Below are 15,516 nucleotides of genomic sequence, written 5' to 3' on the forward strand. Positions count from 1 at the left end.
CCAAACAGAAAAGATGGTAAGAAATCATGAACAGAATCTACAAGAATTATGGGATAGAATGAAAAGGCCAAATTTAAGAATTATTGGGATTGAGAAAGGCTTAGAGAAACAAACCAAAGGAATGAACAATCTATTCAATGAAATAATATCAGAAAATTTCCCAAATCTGAAGAATGAAATGGAAAACCAAGTACAAGAGGCTTATAGGACTCCAAATATACAAAATTACAACAGACTCACACCAAGGCACATTAATATGAAAATACCTAATATACAAAATAAAGACAGAATTTTAAAGGCCGAGAGAGAAAAGAATCAAATTATATTCAGGGGGAAACCAGTAAGAATATCAGCAGATTTTTCAATCCAGACCCTAAAAGCTAGAAGGGCCTGGAACAACATTTACCAAGCCCTGAAAGAAAACGGATGACAACCAAGAATCTTATACCCAGCAAAACTTACTTTCAGATTTGACGATGAAATAAGATCCTTCCGTGATAAACAAAGCTAAAGGAATTTACAAAAAGAAAGCCGGCATTACAGAACATTCTCAGCAAAATATTCCATGAGAAAGAGATGAAAACCAACGATGCAAATCAGCAACGGGAGGAACTAGCCTAAAGGAATAGCCAAATAAAGGAGAAACCAAATCATGTCAAAAACAAAAATGAGTCAAATGACTGGGAATACAAATCATATCACAATAATAACCCTGAATGTTAATGGCCTGAACTCATCAATCAAAAGATATAGACTGGCGATGGGATTAAAAAGAAAAAAATCCAACAATATGCTGCCTGCAAGAGACTCATCTCATAGAAAGAGATACCCATAGACTAAAGGTGAAAGGCTGGGAAAAAACATACTATACACACGGACACAGCAAAAAAGCTGGAGTATCCATCCTCATTTCAGATAATGTGGACTTCAAGCCAAAACTAGTCAGAAGGGATAAAGAAGGACATTACATACTGCTTAAGGAAAGCATAAATCAGCAAGACATAACAATCATAAATATCTATGCCCCGAACATTGGCTCATCCATGTATGTCAAACAAATCCTTCTCAATTCCAGAAATCAAATAGACCACAACACAATAATACTAGGCAATTTTAACACACCTCTCTCACCGCTGGATAGATCATCCAAACAAAAATTGAATAAAGAAACCATATATCTCAATAACACAATCAACAATTTAGAATTAACTGACTTATCTAGAATATACCATCCAACAAAGAACGAATACACTTTCTTCTCAGCAGCACATGGATCCTTCTCTAAAATAGACCATGTTTTATGCCACAAAGCTACTGTTAGCAAATACAAGAAGATATACTACCTTGTACTCTATCAGATCATAATGGATTGAAATTAGAAATAAATGACAGAATAAAAAACAGAAACTTCTCCAATACCTGGAGATTAAATAATACACTATTATATGATGAATGGATAACAGAGGCTATCAGGAGGGAAATAAAAAAATTCTTAGAAGTAAATGAGAACAAAGACATATCAAAATCTCTGGGACACTATGAAAGCAGTACTTAGAGGAAGATTTATTTCATGGGGCGCATTCAACAAAAGAGTAGAAATCAACAAATAAACGACCTAACACTACAGCTCAAAGCCCTAGAAAAAGAAGAGCAGACCAACACCAAAAGTAGAAGACAGGAAATAGTTAAAATCAGAGCCGAAATCAACGAAATTGAAACAAAACAAACAATCGGAAAAATTAACAAAATAAATAGTTGGTTCTTTGAAAAAATAAACAAAATTGATAAACCCTTAGCCACACTAACAAAGAGAAAGAGGGAGAAAACTCAAATTACTAAAATTCGGAATGAACAAGGAAATATCACAACAGACACGAGTGAAATACAAAACATAATTAGAAGCTATTTTGAAAATCTATACTCCAACAAAACCAAAAAAATTGAAGACATCAACAAGTTTCTAGAGACATATGAATTACCTAAACTGAACGAGGAGGACATACGCAACTTAAATAAATCAATAACAAGCAATGAAACAGAAGAGGTCATCAAAAGCCTACCAAAAGAAAAGTCCGGGACCAGATGGGTTCTCAGCCGAGTTCTACAAAACCTTTAAAGAAGAGCTCATTCCAATACTCCTCAAAGTATTCCATGAAACAGAAGAGGAGGGGACCCTCCCAAACTCATTCTATGAAGCCAATATCACACTGACACCTAAACCAGATAGAGACACATTGAGGAAAGAAAATTTCAGACCAATATCCTTAATGAACATCGATGCAAAAATTCTCAACAAAATTTTAGCAAATCGCATACAAAAACATATTAAAAAGATAGTGTACCACGATCAAGTGGGTTTTATCCCAGGGATGCAAGGTTGGTTCAACATCAGGAAATCAATAAATGTCACTGACCATATCAACAGACTAAAAGTTAAGAATCACATGATTATTTCTATTGATGCAGAAAAAGCTTTCGATAAAATACAGCTTCCCTTCATACTCAAAACACTAGAAAAAATTGGGGTAGTGGGAACATTCCTTAACATTATAAAGGCCATCTACGCTAAGCCCATGGCCAATATCATTCTAAATGGTGAAAAACTGAAAGCATTCCCCTTAAAAACTGGAACAAGACAGGGATGCCCTCTTTCACCACTTCTATTCAATATCGTTCTTGAGACTCTAGCCAGAGCAATTAGACAAACCAAAGAAATTAAAGGGATATAAATTGGAAAAGAAGAACTCAAACTATGCCTGTTTGCTGATGACATGATTTTATACTTAGAGAAACCTGGAAATTCCACCAGAAAACTCTTAGAACTCATAAGTGAATTCAGTAAAGTAGCAGGTTACAATATCAATGCTCATAAATCCAATGCATTTTTATACATAAGTGATGAATTTTCAGAAAGAGAAATTAGGAAAACTACCCCATTCACAATAGCATGGAAAAAAATAAAATACTTGGGAATCAATCTCACAAAAGAGGTGAAAGACCTTTACAATGAGAACTACAGAACACTAAAGAAAGAAATTAAAGAAAACCTTAGAAGATGGAAAGATCTCCCATGTTCTTGGATAGGAAGAATTAATATTGTCAAAATGGCCATAACCAAAAGTGCTATACAGATTTAATGCAATTCCAATTAAAATCCCAATGACGTACCTTACAGAAATAGAGCAAGCAATCATGAAATTCATCTGGAAGAATAAGAAACCCAGAATAGCTAAAGCAATTCTCAGTAGAAAGAGCGAAGCAGGGGGTATCGCAATACCAGATCTTCAACTCTATTACAAAGCAATAGTAACAAAAATGGCATGGTATTGGTACCAAAATAGACAGGTAGATCAATGGTACAGAATAGAGGACACGGACACAAACCCAAATAAATACAATTTTCTCATACTAGACAAAGGGGCCAAAAATATGCAATGGAGAAAAGATAGCCTCTTCAACAAATGGTGCTGGGAAAACTGGAAATCCATATGCAACAGAATGAAACTAAACCCCTATCTCTCACCCTGCACAAAACTCAACTCAAAATGGATCAAGGACCTCGGAATCAGACCAGAGACCCTGCATCTTATAGAAGAAAAAGTAGGTCCAAACCTTCAACTTGTTGGCTTAGGATCAGACTTCCTTAACAGGACTTCCACAGCACAAGAAATAAAAGCAAGAATCAACAACTGGGATAGATTCAAACTAAAAAGCTTTCTCTCAGCAAAGGAAACTATCAGTAATGTGAAGAAAGAGCCTACAGAGTGGGAGAATATCTTTGCCACTCATACTTCAGATAGAGCGCTAATTTCCAGAATCTATAAAGAACTCAAACTCTACACCAAGAATACAAATAATCCAATCAACAAATGGGCTAAGGAAATGAGCAGACACTTCACAGAAGAAGATGTACAAGCAATCAACAGATATATGAAAAAATGTTCAACATCTCTAGTAATAAGAGAAATGCAAATCAAAACTACCCTAAGATTTCATCTCACCCCAATTAGAATGGCGATTATCAAGAACACAAGCAACAATAGGTGTTGGCGAGGATGTGGGGAAAAAGGTACACTCATACATTGCTGGTGGGGCTGCAAATAAGTAGAGCCACTCTGGAAAGCAGTGTGGAGATTCCTCAGAAAGCTTGGAATGGAACCACCATTGGACCCAGCTATCCCACTCCTTGGCCTATACCCAAAGGACTTAAAATCAGCATACTACAGAGATACAGCCACATCAATGTTCATAGCTGCTCAATTCACCATAGCCGGATTGTGGAACCAACTAGATGCCCTTCAGTTGATGGATAAAGAAACTGTGGCATATATATACAATGGAATATTACTGTGCCATGAAGAATGATAAAATTATGGCATTTGCAGGCAAATGGATGAAATTGGAGAGCATCATGCTAAGTGAGATAAGCCAATCTCAAAAAACTAAAGGACGAATGATCTCGCTGATAAGCGAATGAGGACATATAATGGGGGGTAGGAGGGGTTAGCGTTAGGGTTAGGGTTAGGTTTAGGGTTAGGGATAAGGAGGTGGTAAGAATGGAGGAAGGAAGGACTGTATAGAGGGAAAAGAGGGGTGGGAGGGGTGGGGGGGAAGGGGAAAAAATAACAGAATGAATCAAACAACACTGCCCTATGTAAATTTATGATTTTTAATTAAAAAAAAAAAAAGAACACACACACACAAAAATAAAAAAAAAATAAAAAATGAAATGGGCTAGGATGTGCCTCAGCCGTTAAGCATTACTGGGTTCAATCCAATATACATATATCTTTCTCTGTTGTTTTTATTGTTGTTTGTTTTTTAAGACTGGTCTTGCTATGTTACTCAGGGTGAACTCAAACTCCTGGGGTCAAGGAATCCTATTGCATCAGTCTCCTGAGCAGCTGGGACTAAAGTTATGTACCACTACATCCAGTTAAAAAGTTGTTTTTTTAAAAAGGACAGCATTTATAAATTTTGACTTCCAAACTGCTTATAAAAAATTGTATACCAGCCAGACCTAGAGGAACATGATTGTAATTCCAGTGACTTAGGAGGCTGAGGCAGGAAGATAGTAAGTTTGAGACCATCCTAGGCAATGTAATGAGACCCTGTGTCAAAATAAAAAAGTACAAAGGACTGTTGCTGGGCGTGGTGGCACACACCTGTAAACCTAGTGGCTCAGGAGGATGAGGCAGGGGGATTGCAAGTTCAAGGCCAATCTCAGCAACAGCAAGGTGCTAAGCAACTCGGTGAAAGCCTGTCTCTAAATAAAATACAAAATAGGGCTGGGGATGTGTCTCAGTTGTTGAGTGTCCCTGAGTTCAATCCCTGGTATCAAATGAAAAAAAAAAAGAAGTGGGGATGTTATTCAGCGGTAAAGCGCCCTGGTTAAGTTAAATCCTCAGTACAAAAACAAAACAAAAAACATTAAAATAAGCAAAAATTGTTTAAACCAAAAAGTATGATACGTACCATGAGTTCATTAATATATTTATTGTAATACATGACAAGACTAGCAGAATGGACAAAGAAAGAGGTAAACAATTTCCATATTTACTTGCAGTAATATAAAATTAACTAACCAAAGAAAGGATGGAATCCTCTAGTAGAGAATAAGTAAAGTAACAGAGCAGTTTACAAAAGCATTTGTTTACATAATAAAATACTATGTAGGTCAAAACCAAATGAGCTATGGGTAATTAAAGAGGAAAACAATACTACATGCCACCTATTCTCACTGTAAGAGAAAATGGATAAAGATAAAATTAGCTGCAAATCTAAAGACAAACTGAGGTAGTACAGAGCAAAAGAGTAACAAAAAAAAGTAGGAAAAAGAAAATACATATAATCATTGTTTTGTCTCAAACCAGGAAATTGCCTGTGAAGATCCATTTGGGAAATTAAAATGAACTTATTTATATATTTATACAAGAATGATCCAAAATCACGGGATGGGAGGATGGGAGTGCAGGGATAGAGGCCTGTAATCCCAGTAACTCAAGGCCAGCCTCAGTAATTCAGTGAAGCCCTAAGCAACTTAGCAATACTCTACCTCAAAAAAGCGGGGTGGGGAGGGATTGGGTACATAGTTCAATGGCAAAGCACATTTAGATTCAATCCCCAGTACCAAAATAAATAAATAAATAAATGAACAAACAAACAAACAAATCCTTTTTTTTCCCTGTGTTGGGGATCGAACTCAGGGCCTTGTGTTTGCAAGGCAAGCACTCTACCAACTGAGCTATCCCCATACCAAGAATTATTTTTAAAAAGAAGAATGATTCAAAATCACTATTGATAATTATTCTCATAACATAAATGTGAATAACACTGAACAATTTATGTAACTGTTGGAGAATATATAATTTGTAAACACTATAAAAAAGCACAGATTAGTATAATCTTATACTAGGAAATACTATATTCCATTTTTAAAAGTGAATAACCAAAAAACTTTTACAAAGTAAATAAATGACTATTAGGATCACATATGTGGTCTGCCACATTTGTTAGCAAACTATCTAGTTCCTAAGTAGGTATTCTTTTTGTCTCTTTAATTTTCCTGTATACTATGGCCTACCTACTGACATCATGTTGGTTCTATTTAAAGTACTGGAGACTAAAAGAGAATGTCTATCTTCTTTGCAATCTACAACAATCCTCTTAGATATCTGATCCTCTGGTTTGGTTTCAAATACTATGGTGCCAATCTGTGATTAGCTTGCCTGATGAGACAGCAATACTAGATGCCTCAATTAGAATATTTTTTAATTTAACATGATTCCTACAGCCAATTAATGAAAATTCAAGGATATGCTATAAGGACTACTTTTAGTTATCTAAAGAGAAGGTCTTTCCTCTATCAACAAAACACTGTATTTAATCCTATCATGGGCTGGGGGTTAGCATAAACAAAAGTACAGAAGAATATACATACATATCGGGCTTTATTTGATACCACAGAATACCCAGAATACCTAGAAATGGAATTTCAGCAAATAGATTCAATTCTAGGCTACATTCAAACTTTTCTTATCTATATGTTGTATATTTCCCAGACATCAAGACAATAAGAGAAAAACTTGTGCTTTTGGTCAGTTGGTCAGTTGTCCCTGAGTTCCTAGGACTGTCTTAACCTTAACTTCAGATTTTGGCTTCTGAAGTCAGCATTTAAAGAACAAATTTCTCCCTTTATTTTATTATATGAGTCTGTTAAAACACACAGTGAAGTCAGTATAGCACAGTAATCCCCTACATGTCTTCCTCTAGATTGGTAATTGGGAAACTTGGGGCTTGGGATGTAGATTAGTGAAAGAGCACTTGCCTAGCATGTGCAATTCCCAACACCATACTCAGAAAAAAATTCAATCCAAGAAATTAGAGGGCAGAATTATTTCAGTCCACAAGTTTAAGAAGTTTAAGACCAGTTGGACCCTAAACAACAAAAACAAAACAGTACTAACAAACACTAATACATATAAAAAACGCCTACAAATAAAATAGAGGGGGCGGGGGGGTGGGGAGAACATGCAATTTTTTAAAAAGGGCAAAATATTTTAACAAATGCTGCCCAAAGATATTTAAATAGCCATTAAGTCCATGAAAAGGCACTCAGCATAACCAATCATGAAGAAAAGATAAATTAAAACCATACTGAGCTGCAATAGGGTTGTGTGTATGTCATATCAGCTATTTGGAAAGTTGAGTGTGGATGATCACTTGAGATCATGAGTTCAAGTCCAGCATGGGCAAATTGGTGAGACACCCTCTCATAACAAAATAAAAACCATATTAAAGGACTATTACACATCTATCACAATAGCTCAAATTAAAATGACTGTCAACACCAAATGCTGGAGAGGATATAGAGCAAACAGAATTCTCGTGCACTGCTACCAGGAGTATACAGTTTCTGTCTTGATAAAAAAAGTGTGGTAATTGGTTACAAAATTAAACTTACATCTGCACTATGACCCAAAAATTCCATTCTTAGTATTTAATGCAGAAAAATAGAAACTTAAGTCTACAAAGAGACCTGGTAAGAATGTTCATAGCAATTTTATTCATAAAAGCCAAAAAGCATATGAGAACACTATTGCCTATGAATTAGATAATAAAACTCATAGAAACCCCAAAATTACCTAACTCAAGAAAATTTTTAAAAATCTCAATAGATCTATAACAAATAAAGAGTTGATCTGTAATCAAAAACCTCCCCAAGAGGCTGGGCATGGTGGCACACACCATGCCCAATGGCTCCAGAGGCTGAGGCAGGAGGACTGCCAAGTTCAAAATCACTCTCAGCCATTTAGGGAGACCCTGAGCAACTTATCGAGACCCTGTCTCAAAATAAAACATAAGAAATAAAAAACAGGCTAGTGATGTAACTCAATTTTAACCACCCCTGGGTTTAATCCCCAGTATCAAAACAAAAACCTCCCAAGAGAAAGAAAAGTCTAGAATCAAATGGCTTCCCTAGTGAAAAAACCACCCTACACACACACACACACACACACACACACACACACACACATTTTTTAGTTATAGATGGTCACAATACCTTTGTTTTATTTATTTATTTTTTCATGGTTCTAAGGATCAAACCCAGTACCTTATATGTGCCAGGCAAGCACTCTACCACTGAGCCACAACCCCAGCCCCTACATGTATATCTTTAACACATAATGTTTATATGTATATACTGTCATTTACCATTTTTCTAAAAAAAAAAAAAAAAAAAATCATGTTTTATTTTGTGGTACTTATTTTTCATATTAATAAGTGTTTATGTATACCAGTTGCTCTTTAGATTTTGTAATATATGTATCTGATATACCATAATTTGCCTCTATTTTTGCTATTAAATATAATGCTGTGATGAATATCATTATATTCCTTATGGGTTTTTTATTTTGTTTTGTTTTTGTCAATTTGAGGGTAAAAGGAAAGGAAAATAAGGCAATGTGAACAGCTGTTAAAATTTGAGCAACTAGGACAGGAAAAATAAATCAAAGTCATCCAAGTTTCAAAGGAATAAGTAAAATAGCTCCATTTGCAGAGGATGTGTTCCTAAATATAGAAATCCCAAAGAATTCAAAAGAAAGCTATCAAAGCAAATAAATTCAGCTAACTTGTCAGATACAAGATTAATACACAAATCAGCTGTTTATATACACCAGCAATAAACAATTCAAAGAGGAAATTTAGAAAGTAATTCAATTTAGAAATAAATTTAAGGGAAGTGAAACATTTGTACGTTTAAAACTGCAAAACAGAGACTGGGGAGATAGCTCAGCGGTAGAGTGCTTGTCCAGCATGTACAAGGTCCTTGTTTGAATTCCTAGCACCACAGAACAGAAAAACAAAAACAAACAAATTAAAAAAAAAAAAAAAAAAAGCTCTGAAATACAGCTGTTAAGAAATTAAAGATCTAAACAGATATTTAGAAAGTCATCCTGTGTTCATGGATTTAGAAGACTTAATATTGAATTTTAAGGGGCCCTAAATTATCTTTATAAAGAATAATAAGTTGGGAGAAAAAACTTCTTGAAATCAAACTTACTACAAAGCCACAATAATTAAAATAGTATGGTACTGACATAAAGGTAGGCATACAAAAAAATGCAACAGAATTGAGAGTTCAGAAATAAACCTAGACAATATAGTGAACTCATTTGAAAAGGATGCCAAGGCTATTCAATGGGTAAACAATAATCTCTTCAATAAATGGTTACCAGGACATATGCAAAGGAATGAAGTGGGACCACCCCCTCAATATCATACCAAAACAACAACAAACTACCTCAAAATGTGCCAATGACTTAAATATAAGAGCTCAAATCATAGAATTCTAAAAAGGAAACACAGGGTAAATTTTCATGACCTTGGATTCAGTAATGGATTTTTTAAAAAGTTTTTGGTACTGGGGATTGAACCCAGGTTTTCACATATGGTAGGCAAGCACTCCACCATTCATTGGGCTACAATCCGCAGACTTTTTTATTTTGAGACTGAGCCTCACTAAGTTGCCCATACTGGTCTTGACTTGTGATCCTTCTGCCTCAGCCTCCTGAGTACCTGGGATTACACACATGTGCCACCATTCCTGGTCTGGCAATGGGTCTTTAGATATGATAACGAAAGCATGAGCTACAAAAGAAAACACAGATTTGGACTTCACTGAAATGTAAATTTCTGTGTATCAAAACATTTTATCAAGAAAAGGAAGAGATACACTACAGAATGAGAGAAAATGTGTGCAAATCATGATAAAGATTTACTATCCTGAGCTGGGAGTACAATTCAGTGATACAACACTTGCCTAGCATGCTGGAGACCTTGGGTTAGATACCCAAGCACTGCATAAAAGAAAAAAAAAGAAAAGAAAATTTAATACCCTGAATATATATAAAGAACTCCTACACCTTAACAACAAAGAAAAAACAACAATTTCACAAATGGGCAAAGAAGAAATACAAATGACACATGAAATATAAACGGCACATGAAAAGATGCTCAACATCATCAGTCATTAAAGAAATGCAAATCAAAACCTCAATGAGATCTTCACACCTAGTATGAGGGCTATAATCAAAATAACAATTAAAACAACAACAGGCATTGTCACAGATGTAGACATGCTGGAACACTTTTATTCAGCCGGTGGTGCAACTATTGTGATGCAGTTTGGCAGTTCCTCTAATATAATCAGAGAACCTATAATTCCATTCCTCAGTATATACTCAAAATTGAAAACAGGAACTTGTTGAGAAAACAATATCACAAAGTATGGCCATTTGACATGATCAGTAAGTACTCTGAACTAAAATGCAGACTCAGAGATCTCTGACCTTCTTTTGTGACCCTCTCTCTTCCTCAAAGCCCAAAGAGGGGTTTTCTCTTGAAGTTTTAAATTGTGCGCTGTTTTGAGTAATTTCCTCCATTCTGCCCAGGACATGAATAAATCATCCCTTTGTCCAGAGTATCCATGGTACATATGCTACCCATCCATTAATGAGTTAGTAGACCCCTCGGTTACCAGATTAACTGCTACAGTATCCAGTGCTTGTGTATAAGTAATGATTTAACAGCTCTAAAGCAGAGTAGTAATGCTGGCAATTTGCATGTGTCAAAGGGAAACCATAAAGTGTTTCCTATAAGTAAAACAGTAACATTATAAAAGTTCTTGACTTAATAGCGAGAGGAAAAAACCTATATGCTTTTGTTGATAAAATCTACAGTAAGAATGAATCTATTCATGAAATTATAAAAAAAAGAAATTTGTGCTAGTTTTGCTATCACACTCAAACTGCAAAAATTATAGCCACTGTGCATGATAGATGTTCAGTTAAAATGGAAAAGACATGAGACATGAGGCTGAAATATATTTCAGTGCTAGAGTGCTTGCCTAGCATTCATGACAGCCTTGGTTCCATCCCCATGGGGAGGGAGGGAGGGAGGGAGGGAGGGAGGGAGGGAGGGAGGGAGGAAGGAAGGAAGGAAGCAAGGGAGGGAGAGAGGGAGAGAGGGAGGGAGGGAGAAAGGTGGAGAGGGAAGGAGGGGCATTAAGTTATAAGGCTCAGTACTATCTTTGGTTTTGGGCATCCACTGGGGATCTTGGAATATATCAAGAAGTGAGAGGGATTTTGTGTAGGGAAGTTTTAAATTTTCTTTTCTCCCCAAAGGTTCAATAATTCTAGGCTTTTAATGAACTGGCAAAAGAGAAACAAAATTTTAAAAGCATATAAATTTATTAACTTACAGAAATACAAGAGACATACACAAAATAGGAGACTTAAAGAAAAGGCCAAGGATTTTAGGACAGCATAGAAGAAATCAAGACAGATAAAAGGAAGGAAAAAGAAAATATAACTTAAATCTGAAAGTCCTGTGCTACAGTTCCTCATACCTCCACCCTCAAAGCCTTACTTCTTCCCAGAACTGTTACTCCCCAAGTTCTATTTTCTAAGCCTGTTACTCTCCAATCTGTGGGAAACCTGTAAATCTTAAAGTAACCAAAATGTTACTCGCTTATGAAAATTACCTTGTACAGTAGCCAACTAACAGATTAAGAAAAGAGAGAGACAATATTTTAAGAAACTTAAAATCAAGGGTGATTTTCCACATCGTCTACTGATGGGATAATGGAGAGCACATCAGCCGAAGGATCCTGAGAAAGATTAGACTACATAATTCGTCTTGTGATCACCAGGCTAATCTTCCTCACTTATCACATACCTTCCCATGCGCATTCCTCACCAAGTTTCCTTGGAAAGAGCCGCCTAAGGACCCTAAAAGCATCTCCCACTCTCTAGGTGGCCCGCATTCTCTCTCTTTTCAAAATATTATTTTAGTTGTTGAGGGACCTTTATTTATTTATTTATATGTGGTGCTGAGAATCAAACCCAGTGCCTCATACATGCTAGGCAAGTGCTCTACCACTGAGCTACAACCCCAGCCCCTGAATTCTCTCTTGAATGTTTATTCTTTGCTTTACCCAAAGCACATCTTGCTCCCATGAATGTGTCTCTACCTTCCAAAATAAATCTGTGTCTCTAACTAATGCTTCCTTAAATTCGTTTTTTTTTTTTTATTATTTTTTTAGTTGTAGATGGACACAATACCTTCATTTATTTTTATGTAGTACTGAGAATCAAACCCAATGCCTCACACAACACTATGCAAATGCTCTCCCTCTAAAGCCACAACCCCAGCCCCTTAAATTCATTTTTTATGATGTCTGTCAAGAACCCCACTGGTCCTGAGTTGAGGTTCCCTCACGAGTTGAGGTTCCCTTACTCTGGAACTCCTCAGACTTCCTCCATTGACAGTTGAACATTAAATAGCATTTTGAGCTACAAAAAGAATTAGGGGTTTGAGGTTGCTGGGTGGTAGTAACAGCAAGCCAGGGAGTTTGAGGAGAGGAAGTCGAAGTGGATAAGATTGTCTATTAAAGTCTCCCAAATAACAGTCATCTATAATCTTTCTGGGTCAGGTGTCAGAAACCTGATCTTATATTTCCATGAAAAGAACTTTACTAAGTGAATAGGAAAAGCCTCTGCCTGTATGTAGTTTACTAATATAGATGAATTTAAACTTTCTTTTTCATAAAGGAATGGCTTTTGAGAGCCAACCCTGTGTCAGCAAAAAGCATACATTTTCTCTTATCAATTCAAAGTTGCCAAAAAAAGGTGAGATATTTTGATCTCCCTTAATTCTATCTTTTGTCAAAACATTTGGCCTTTTGTCTTTGGTTCCAGAAGGAACTGAGATAGAGGTGAAAGTCGGTCTTCTGTTTTTCTAAGAAGCCCCTTTCAACCACACCTGAGCTTACAGTAACCCATTAAGTCCAGAGTTTTCATTTCTGGGAATATTTTAGTAAAATTGACATAGGTGTGTAAAATAGGTTGGAAATCATAATCGAAAGCTTTCTCATCATTAAGAACAAAAATATACATTATCTTATAAATAGGACACTGGGACAATATAATATCCTTTGCATATGTAAGTCACCCTATAAATAGGACAGTGGACATATTTATAAAAGATACGACATAGTATCTTTTACATATATAAGCTATCCTATAAATAGGACATTGGGCACATATGATATTTGTTTGCTGGAACAAAAGGGGTAAAGAGGTTGTTTGTGGAAAGTCCCTAGATAGCCACAGGATGGTGGGTTGGTTGCCTGGGGAACAAACCACATACTCAGGTTTGGAACTCACAACCTCACCCCCACCTTCAGAAGAAGGGAAAGATTCTGAAAGTTGAGTCAATTACCAGTAGCCAATAATTTAATCAATCATTGTAATAAAAAGCCCAAAAGGACTGAGTTCAGGGGCTCCCAAGAAGATAAATAAGAACATATCTAGCATTCTAGATCTCATTCTACATCTCTTTGACTGTATGAAGAGGTGAATTTGTATCTTTAAAACATCCTATATATAATCATATAATAAACTGTTTCCCTTAATGCTGTAAACCACTCCAGTAAATTAACAAAACCCAAGGAGGGGTTGTTGAAACCCAGATTTATAGATGGTCAAGAAACACAACCTAGAGATTTCAACTGGCATCTGAAGTGGGGATGAAGCAGTCTTATGGAACTGAACCCTCAACCTGTGGAATCTGACATTATCTCCAGGTCCTACTGGTACAAAACTGAATTAGAGGACATAGAGTTGGTGTTTGCTACAGAACTGATTGCTTAATGTTTGAGGACACATCTGGTATACGAAGCATGTTGTGAGAGCATACTAAGAATTCTTCTACAGACCGAACTCTATGTCTCTTTTTATTTTTGTCTTTTACTCTGACACAAGCTTTGAACACTTACAAAATAGACCGCTCCAAAGCTTCCATGGCCAATTTCTCTGAGATCTGTGAAGAGCTTTTCTGGATCTTCTTTGAAGAAGAGTTCTGCAATTTCAGGGTCCTTTAGACTGCCTGCTCTGTTAGTTGATGGCATCCTGCTGGGCAGTCAGCTGTCTTATTCTAATTTTATACTGCTATCCCAATCCTTGGTTCATCTGTATGAATGAAGCCACGTTGGCATAAAGTACTGTAGAGAAATAAGAAAAAGAAAAAAGCAGATAAGTTAAAAGCTGCTAAAAATAATTAAGATCATTTACTGATAGCACCCACGAAATTATGTCAGGCCTAGAATTTCACTGAAATGATAGTGTGGGCTACTATTGCAGTAGTTCCTAAACCTGGCTCATTATCACCTGTGGCACTTAAAAAAAAAAAAAAAAAAAACTAAAGTAAAGCACTTTTAAAATTTAGATACATCTTTATATCTCAGAAGGCTTTCTATGTCAATATTTAAAATTGTATCCAATTCTAAACTGGGTATGGTGGTGTGGTGGCACATGCTTGTAATACCAGTGAATGGGGAGCAGGGAGGCTAAGAAAGGAAAATCTTAGGTTCGAAGCCAGATTGGACAACTTAGTAAGATGCTGTCTCAAAATAAAAAAAATAAAAAGGACTGGAGATGTAATTCAGTGGTAAAGCACCCCTGGGTTCAACTCCCAGTATGGGGGGAAAAAAAAAGAAAAAGAAGAAAAGGTTCATCTAATTTGATACAGTCTGTGAGCAGAAGAGATAATACATTACAAAGATTATTAAAAATAAACAAAATAGCCAGGCAAGGTGGTGCATGCCTGTAATCCCAGAGTCTCGAAGGCTGAGGCAGAAGAATCAAAAGTTCAAAAGTAACCTCAGTAACTTAGTGAGACTCTGTCTCTAAATAAAACATAAAAAGGGATGGGGTTGTGGCTCAGTGGTTAAGTACCCCTGGGTTCAATCCCTGGTACCAAACCAAACCAAACAAAACCACAGACATAATAATCCAAGATTTACTCACAGTTTGCTTTTAACAACAGGAAAACTCTATTAATGATTTTATACATAATACACAAAAGTTGTAAACTTAGCACAATTTCTTTTCCTTTGGGATATCATATGGTTCTATTAACCAAATCTTATGCAATAGGAGAAAGTATGAATTC

The 15,516-nt window shown here is 36.1% G+C and overlaps 1 protein-coding gene across 4 annotated transcripts in view; it reads right to left on the reverse strand.

Moving 5' to 3' along the window:
• The window catches only part of TAOK1 (TAO kinase 1), a 140,164-nt gene that overhangs the window by 69,413 nt on the left and 55,235 nt on the right, over positions 1-15,516 (reverse strand). For all 4 annotated transcript variants that reach the window (XM_079130796.1, XM_079130798.1, XM_079130797.1 and 1 more), the window contains one exon: positions 14,342-14,566. In XM_079130796.1, the coding sequence (XP_078986922.1) occupies positions 14,342-14,473 (132 nt within the window). In that variant the 5' untranslated portion in view covers positions 14,474-14,566. The remainder of the gene's footprint in view (positions 1-14,341; positions 14,567-15,516) is intronic.

This window comes from Sciurus vulgaris, assembly GCF_902686455.1.
Source record: "Sciurus vulgaris genome assembly, chromosome: 3".
Lineage (NCBI taxonomy): Eukaryota > Metazoa > Chordata > Mammalia > Rodentia > Sciuridae > Sciurus > Sciurus vulgaris.